The sequence below is a fragment of the Bison bison genome, unplaced genomic scaffold, assembly GCF_000754665.1.
Source record: "Bison bison bison isolate TAMUID 2011002044 unplaced genomic scaffold, Bison_UMD1.0 scf7180017864371, whole genome shotgun sequence".
Classification (NCBI taxonomy): domain Eukaryota; kingdom Metazoa; phylum Chordata; class Mammalia; order Artiodactyla; family Bovidae; genus Bison; species Bison bison.
The window spans coordinates 7,493,868-7,502,542 of NW_011494943.1; the positions used below are offsets into that span (position 1 = coordinate 7,493,868).

At 58.4% G+C, this 8,675-nt stretch overlaps 1 protein-coding gene across 2 annotated transcripts in view; it reads left to right on the top strand.

Moving 5' to 3' along the window:
- ITGB4 (integrin, beta 4) overlaps window positions 1–8,675 on the top strand; it is a 33,352-nt gene that overhangs the window by 1,343 nt on the left and 23,334 nt on the right. For both annotated transcript variants that reach the window (XM_010856178.1, XM_010856179.1), the window contains exons 2-10: window positions 3,113–3,201; window positions 4,181–4,263; window positions 4,476–4,577; window positions 4,719–4,923; window positions 5,884–5,980; window positions 6,168–6,339; window positions 7,284–7,547; window positions 7,822–7,911; window positions 8,191–8,313. In XM_010856178.1, the coding sequence (XP_010854480.1) occupies window positions 3,123–3,201; window positions 4,181–4,263; window positions 4,476–4,577; window positions 4,719–4,923; window positions 5,884–5,980; window positions 6,168–6,339; window positions 7,284–7,547; window positions 7,822–7,911; window positions 8,191–8,313 (1,215 nt within the window). In that variant the 5' untranslated portion in view covers window positions 3,113–3,122. The remainder of the gene's footprint in view (window positions 1–3,112; window positions 3,202–4,180; window positions 4,264–4,475; window positions 4,578–4,718; window positions 4,924–5,883; window positions 5,981–6,167; window positions 6,340–7,283; window positions 7,548–7,821; window positions 7,912–8,190; window positions 8,314–8,675) is intronic.

The following is an 8,675-nucleotide window of genomic DNA, read 5'->3' on the forward strand; positions in this document are numbered from 1 at the left end:
CTAGAGGCAGAGGCCCTCCGATTTAGCTGGGTGGTGCCACCGTCCATCTGGGGTCTGGGGACTCCCTGACTCTCGTCTCCTCCTGGTTGGGCACACGCCTGCCTTGCTCCCAAAGTCAGCTCAGGACACCCTTCCTCCAGGAAGCCCTCCTGACCTCACGGCCCACCACTGTGACCTCCTCCAGGGCCAGCCCCGCCGTCCCCACCCCCTCAGCCCCGGGTGGCCCTGTCTCGTTGTAGGTGGGGGCCTCTAGATGGCTCCTCCTGGGCTCCTTCTCCCCAGTGGCCTGGCCACACCCTGAGCCCAAGGCTGGACTGGGTTGTGGTTGCCTCGGACCACAGCTGGAAGTGAAGGCTGCGGGTCTCTGTCCCCGGGGGCTGAGCGGGTAAAGGAGAGCAGGAGGGACAGTGGGGAAGGGGTATCTGTCTGTTTCCTTGGCCTTGAATCTGCGGGTGATAGAGCAGCAGAGGGGCCAGAGGATAGGGAAGCAGGAGGGAAGAGAGCGGTGGAGGGTGGGTGCGGACGTGCCAAGCGGGGGCTCCCATGGGGTAGGTATCAGGAGAACACTGAGCCCATGTTATGTGGGCCATAGCATGTGTCCAAGAGTATGTATGTCCCAAGCCTGCCAGACTGGGTGTGCCGCTATGTGATAACAGTGGGTGGCAAGCACTCACTTCCGGGTCCAGCTGCTACGTAAAAAGGCCCCGCGCCTGGTGGGACCCAGAGTAGCCTGGAGAGTTTGTGTCCCAAGGGCTCTGCCCATGCTGCCACAGTCACGTCTCCCAGGAAGCCCACAGTCCTAACTCTTATGTGAGATCTTATTTTTTCACCCACCAATGACTACTTTGAAAACTTTTTAGGGAGTCCCTTGGTGGTCCAGGGCTTCCCAGGTGGCAAAGTGGTAAAGAGTCCGCCTGCCAATGCAGGAGACACGGGTTCAATCCCTGGGTCAGGAAGATCCCCTGGAAGAGAAGATAGCAACCCACTCCAGTATTCTTGCCTGGAAAACTCCCATAGACAGCGGGGCCTGGCGGGCTGCAGTCTGTGGGGTAGCAAAGAGTCAGACGTGCCTGAGCATGCATGCAGTGGTGATCCAGTGGATAGGAATCGGTGCTCTCACTGTCCGGGCTTGGGTTCAATCCCTGGTCAGGGAACCAAGGTCCCACAAGTCACTTGGTGTGGCCAAAAACAAAAAAGCTTTTTAGGCAGTTCCCTGGTGGCCCAGTGGTTAAGACTCCGTGTTCCCAATGCAGGGGGCACAGGTTAATTTCCTGCTTGGGGAACTAAAATTTCTCATGCTGCAAGATTCAGCCTTAAAAAAGAAAAAAAAACTTTTAAAAACACAAGTTGAGTCAAACACAACACTCTGTGTGCATTGCTGCTGTTTTAGTCTCTGAATATAATGTGAAGGTTAAATGGGGCAGGGGGGCTGCTGCTGCACTGCCCCATCTGATCTGGACAAAGGGGATCAGGCAGTCATTCCCCCACTGGTTCCTATGCAGAGTAAATGGCAATTATGTACGTGACATGCTGGGCACTTGCCCATTGTGTGCCCAGCCTGTGGGCACAGGAGAGTGAGTAAGAGCCCGGCTGGGAAGTGCCTGTACCTACATGTGTAATGGTGCCCCAGGGAGGCCCGGGGAAGCAGCCAGTATTGTGTAGCCTGTGGGTGTGGTGCCTGTGCCCCAAGGCCGCAGGAAAACCATTTCTCCCCAAGAAGCAGCCCTCCTCAGCTGGCTTGGGGCACCCTTACCCCAGGCCCTTCCTAGAGGCGGGCTCCTCCCCAACTGACTGCCTGCAGATGTGTTGGAGCTCCTGGTGGCCGCCTCGGAGAGATGGAGGCATGCCCTCCTGCAGCCCCTCGGGTCTCCCCAGAGCCTGGGGTGTGCCTGCCCCACAAGCCAAGGATGAGGGCCAGTAGGCATGGCCTAGTCTTGGGCTGCTGGGTGACTGGCTCTGGAGAAAGTGGCCGGGGTGGTCACTCTTGCCCTCAGCTCTGCCAGGCCAGGTGCCTCTGGCCAGCCTCTCTCTTCAGCAGGCTGTCCATCTTGAAATGTTCTCAGGGATGTCACTGAGAAGGTCACGAATGACTTGAGATATTTTAATAGTTGAACCAAAGGGGCCTTCCCTGGATCAGTCGTAAAAGAATCTGCCTGCCAATGCAGGAGACACGGGTTTGATCCCTGATCTGGGAAGATCCCACACACCGAGGAGGAGCTGAGCCTGTGTGCCACACTATTGAGCCTGTGCCTTAGAGCCCGGGACCCCTAAGCAGAGAACCCACCGCAGGGAGAACCCTGAGCACCGCAACTAAGGAGAAGCCCATGGAGCAAGGAAGACCTAGCACAGCCAAAAACAATGAATAAATAAATCGTTTAAAAAAAAACAGTGAAGCAAAGGCAGATGGGGTGTCCTGGGGTGGCTGGCAGTGTGTGTGTGTATGAGTGGGCTGCAGGGGTTTTTAATCCCCCTCCAGGCTAACTTTTGAAAGGGTGACCTGCTCAGGATCCCCCCACTCAACTCGGGCAGGCACAGGTGAGGGGACGCCCTCGGATGGGCCAAGCAGCCATTACAGAACTTAGCTGAGTAGCAAATCATGTCCTCCCTTCCCCAGGCCCCAAATACTGCGGAGGGCCCCCTCCTCCTGGGCTGTATCCCATCACCGAAGGGCAAGTAAGCGGGCCAGGACCCTCTAGGGTGGCCCTGTCCCTGCCAAGCCTGACGCAACCCAGTGGGGTCTGAAAGGCAAGGGTGGAAAAATCCCTGGTCTGCCCTCCGGGGAGCCCAGTACAAAAGGCCTAGCAAATGGGACAAGCTCAGAGCCTAGAGTCCTCAGTGGTGAGAGGGTGGGGACCTCCCTGGCAGGGCGTAGGCCTACAGGGCATCTGGCCGCTCTAGGGATGCCAAGGAAGGGGGCAGAGGAAAAGAGGGATCAGGGGTCCTGGGCCCTACCACTTGTAGGCCAAGTGGCCTCAGAACGTCACTAAAGTTCTCAGAGCCTCAGTCTGTACATCTGTGCAGTGGGAACAGTGGAGCTCTGAAGAGGACCCACTGAGCTGACACGTGGACCAGGGTTGTCAGGCATCGTGTGTCAATTGTGGGTGTTTTACAGGAAGAGGAGGATGGCAGGGCCACATCCCAGCCCGTGGACCAGGCTGCTGCTGGCAGCCCTGCTGAGCGTCAGCTTCCCCGGGCACGTGGGTGAGTCGGACACACCCCTGCAGCACCCTTCTTGGCGGGGCCTCAACTTTCAAGACACTGCCCTTAAGGTAGCAGGGTGTGGGGGGAGGCTCTCTGTCTTGCCCAGACCCTCACTCAGCCACTCAACAAACAGCCATCACCCACTTCAAGGGCTGCGGAGCCATGATCCTGAGCTGCATGGCCCAAGGGAAGCGCAACGAGACTTGGTCTAAAGGAGGGAAAAGATATCCACTCAGAGAAGGCAGGCGCTTGCGGGGTGTGCTGAGGCCTGGACAGCGGAGTTGAAAGGTCTTATGGGAATTTGAAGGAGAGGGAGGTGATCATCACCGGCCCTCTGAGTGTCTGCAGTCTGCAAAGGGCTCCTACTGATAGAATAGTGCCTGTCCGTGGACGCCATGGCTGGCAGCTCAAAGCAGTCCGTGGTGGGAACGTTTATACTTTGGAGATCGGTAAATGCTGCGAGTCAGGGCTTCCCTGCCCTCGCCGGAGACACTGCTGAACATTAACAGCGCTCCTTTTCCTGAGTCCAGGGGCCCCGCCCACCAGCGCGAGCAGGTCCTCACTGTGATTTTAACTGAGCAAAACCAGAGGGTATCCCAACCTCTGGGGAAACTGAAGTTTCACCTCCTTTATTTATTAAAAACTCACCATGTGCAGGGCATAGGCTTGGCAGTAGGGACACTGATCAACGAAACACAATCCCAGAGGAGCGGCCAGTGGGGCTGTTTAGGGTGTCCCCGCCAGCAAATGGGCCAGCGCCTCCGTCTCAGCCCCCACCCTCCTTCCCTCCAGACTTGGGTGGAAAGTCCCAGTTTGAGACCTGGCTCTGCAGGTTGCTAACCACATAGCCATTGGCCTCTGTTTCTCCCTCTGTATCTTGGGAGAGAGTCCCTACCTCTTTCAAATGAGGATGCTTAAGGGAAGGGCTTGGCCCTGGGTGAGACCCATCTCAGTGGGCCCACCCCGCTCTGCTCCGCAGCGAACCGCTGCAAGAAGGCCCAGGTGAAGAGCTGTACTGAGTGCATCCGCGTGGACAAGGACTGCGCCTACTGCACAGACGAGGTGTGTTGCTGCCCAGCCCGGCCGCCTCCCCAGCCGCGCGCCCCACCCCTGGGCTCTGGCCAAGTCACACTTGCCACACCCTCGGCCCAGCCTCGGGCCAGGTGGGCGTGGGAGAACGGGCAAGGGTTCAGGAAAATCGAGGGGCGTAAATCTGGGGTTAGGACAGCAGCGGGGACAGGCAGTGCCCCCTGACCCCGTCTCCTTCTGGCCAGGTGTTCAAGGAACGGCGCTGTAACACCCAGGCCGAGCTGCTGGCTGCCGGCTGCCGGCTGGAGAGCGTGGTGGTCATGGAGAGCAGCTTCGAGATCACGGAGGTGCCTGGGGTCAGGGGTCGGGGGAGGCAAACTCAAGGCTGGCTGCTTATGGGGTGCTATGGGGTCCCCTGGCTGAGCTGAGCGGTCTCCGTTAGATCTGGAGAGACCCTCCAGCCAGCTGTCCCCCTCCCTTGGGCGCAGGAAAGGCAGATTGACACCACGCTGCGCCGCAGCCAGGTGTCCCCCCAGGCGCTGCGGGTGCGGCTGCGGCCGGGCGAGGAGCGGCACTTCGAGCTGCAGGTGTTCGAGCCCCTGGAGAGCCCCATGGACCTGTATATCCTCATGGACTTCTCCAACTCCATGTCTGATGATCTGGACAACCTCAAGAAGATGGGGCAAGATCTGGGTATGGAGCGGAAGACTTCGGGGCATGGAGAGGGTGCCCCCTGCCCCCAGCTGCTCAGGAGGCCAGGGCTCAGGCTAGCTATACCTACTCCTCAAGGAAGGACAGGACTTCTGAGCACCCCAAGAACTCCTTCTCACCATTCTCAGAGGAGAGTCCTGGCCAGACCCCCAATAACCATTCAGCAGTACAGAGGGAGGGCCCCACTGGGTGGGCCCCAGACCCCCTCTGGTCCTTTTTGTTTTTTTTTGCTGCACCGTGTCATGTGGCTTGTGGGATCTTAATACCCTGACCAGGGGTCAAACCCTTGCCCCTGCAGTGGAAACCCAGAGTCCTAGCCATTGGACCGCCAGGAAATGCCCTCTTCTGATCTTGACAAGGAGGGTCCCAGCTGCTATGAGGCTGTTAAGTCCGAGCTTAACAGATGGCTGGTCCAGCTCCCCACCCACCCCCTCCAACTGGCTGCATGCATGACTCCAGGTCCCCTGAGTCCCATTCCCTTCATCTGTAAATAATGACAGGGCTGCTGTGTGCACGAACTGATGCCAAACATGCAGAGCATTGATGTTAAGTTATTAAGTTATTCTTCCTCTTCCTCCTTCCCAAACTAGCCCCCAACACCTATGTAGATGTGGGGTTCTTGGGACTCAGCTGCCCCTTCTTTTTGTTTTTAAAAAGTTTATTTATTTTTAATTGAAGGATATTGCTTTACAATATTGCATTGGTTTCCGCCATACACCAACATGAATCAGCCATGGGTGTACATATGACCCCCTCCCTCTTGAAGCCTGCTCCACCTTCCACCCATCCCACCCGTCGAGGCTGTCACAGAGCCGCCCGGGGTTGACACGTGGATAATCCCCTCCGGCTTCTCTTTTACACGTGGCAGTGCGTCTGCTTCCCTGCTACTCTCTCCGTTCGTCCCACCCTCAGCTGTCCCCTGTCTTTCCTACTGATGCCCAGCTCAGGTCCTGAGGCAGCTCACCAGCGACTACACAATAGGATTTGGCAAGTTCGTGGACAAAGTCAGCGTCCCTCAGACAGACATGAGGCCTGAGAAGTGAGTGATCGACCGAGTGGACAGTGGTCCTGGCCAGGTGGCCCGCCTCCTCTCCACCCAGGCACTTTGAAAATCTTGGGGTTGCACTGAGCCAAGGGGGTGGTCCGCAAGGACAGTGGGTGCAGGGCATGGGGGTCTTCTTCCCTGACTTTCTCTCTCCCTGACACTCCCCTTCCCACCTTCCCAGGCTGAAGGAACCCTGGCCCAACAGCGACCCCCCCTTCTCCTTCAAGAATGTCATCAGCCTGACGGAAGACGTGGAGGAGTTCCGGAATAAGCTGAAGGGGGAGCGCATCTCAGGCAACCTGGATGCCCCGGAAGGAGGTTTTGATGCCATCCTGCAGACGGCCGTGTGCACCGTGAGTGTTGGGAGGCTCCTTCCGGCCTAGACCAGGGCTGTGTTTCTCTACAAGGTCAAGAGTTGCCCACTGGCCTGCTCTGGTGCCAGGCTGGGGCCCCCATACCCTCAGACAAGCTCAGACCCTCTGGGGGACCCTCAATTCCAATCCAAGTTTAGAGGTGTTGGGGCCTGAGCAGTCTTACCCTGGTTTTGTCTTGGTCACCAAGGCGGACCTGAGCCTCGGCGTTCTGGAATCTTAAGTGCCCCGAGCCCAAGCTCCCTGCTAATACCCATCTCCAGCTGTGCTAGAGGAGGGCACTTTTTACGTGTGCATCAATTTTTTCATTTAAAAAATAATGCACTGATGTTATAGACAATTTGGAAAACAAAGAACAGAAATTACCCATAATTCCACCACCATTACAGAGAGAGCCAGCTGCTTGCTACCCCGCCAGCGTGTATCATTCCCTTATGTAGTCGAAATCAGTGCATGTTATAGTTCTGCCCTTTTTTCCCCCACCTATTGCTTTTATACACACGGTTTCCAAAGCCACCCTATGTATTTCTCAAACAAGTGGCCACGCGCTGCTGTCCCTGTTTTAAGTCTTTTGTTGAATGTTGTGTGGTGTCCGTTTTTCTATGCAGTTGAGAGATGCTCGCAGAGTGATTGAGGCCTTGAGGGGACAGCTGGCTGAAACTGGCTCCCATCTTGCATGGTGCCCGCTGTGGGCACAGTCCCTGCGTCCGTTTCCCGCTCCCCATGGCTGGTTTCTGTGTCCCCTCCCCACCCCGGTCATCCTCCCAGCGCTGTTTGTCATGAGCGTTGCTGACGGAGGCTGTGAATCCCGAGTCCTTGCTGAGCGCAGCGTTGGGGTGCGCCTTCACCGTGGCGGTGTGCGGCGCTGTGACGTTGCCGTCAGCAGGCCGCCTGCTCCACGGGCACCCCCTTCTTGCCCTCCCCAGAGTGACATTGGCTGGCGCCCTGACAGCACCCACTTGCTGGTGTTCTCCACCGAGTCGGCCTTCCACTACGAGGCCGACGGGGCCAACGTGCTGGCCGGCATCATGAGGCGTAATGACGAGGAGTGCCACCTGGACCCCACGGGCACCTACACCCAGTACAAGATGCAGGACTACCCGTCGGTGCCCACCCTGGTGCGCCTGCTCGGCCAACACAACATCATCCCCATCTTCGCCGTCACCAACTACTCCTATAGCTACTATGAGGTGAGGGGCTGGGCCTCCCTGGGCCGGGGGAGGGACCCATGGAGCTTCTCAGACACACCCACCTCCACCCTCCTTTCTTTCCTTCCAAAAACTTCGGATGGGCCCTGGTGGGAAGAGGTGGTCATGTGCCCATCCTCCAACCCCACTCCCCAGCAGGCGGGAGCTGAGAGCGTCCCCCACCCGCAAAGTGGGTGAGCCCCAGAGCTCCTGTCTCCATCCAGAGTGATGACGCTCATCAGAGGCTGAGCCCCGGGCCTGACTTTCTCCCCCACAGAGGCTGTCGTCGTATTTCCCCGTCTCTTCACTGGGGGTGCTGCAGGAGGACTCGTCCAACATTGTGGATCTGCTGCAGGAAGCCTTCAACGTGAGGGCCAGTGCGGGCTCCAGGGTCCGAGGGCGGCGGGGGCGGGTGGGAGAGATGGCTGAATGACAGAGGATTGGGAAACAGGATGGAAGAGCAGAAGGGTCTCCTGTGGTCTCTGAGGAGCCCCCTGGGCCTGGTCCCAGGCTCTTGCAGGCTCTGCTCCCATGACCCCCCAGCACCCAGGCCTCCATGCAGATAAGACTGCAGCTCAGGCAGCCAGGCCATGGTGGGTGGGTCTGGGCCCACCTCCCAAGTCATCAATAACCTGCCCCCTTTTAGCGCATCCGCTCCAACCTGGACATTCGGGCCCTGGACAGTCCTCGAGGCCTGCGGACAGAGGTCACCTCTAGGATGTTCCAGAAGACGGACACGGGGTCCTTTTTCATCCGGCGAGGGGAAGTGGTATGCCTCCGTGGGGGCCCCGAGACAGGGGAGGACGGGGACAGCGCCCTGCGGGGTGGGATCTACCCAAACAGAGATCCAGAGCATGGCCTCCCGAGTCAGACAGACCTGGGTTTGAAGCCCCCTGGAGCAGCCTCTTGGCTGAGCTCTGCACCGCCCTTGGCTGAGCTCTGCACTGCCCTTGGCTGGTGTTCAGCTGTAAAGCGGAGATCAGTCAGCATGGAGCCCAGGTTGCCCAGCTGAACGAGCGGGCCAAAGGCAGCCCTGCTTACTGTCGGGCTCTTGTTGTCCTGACTCTGCCTGGAGGAGCGAGTTGGGAGCCCTGAGGAAGGACAGGCAGGGAGCTGGGAGCCAGGGGCCAG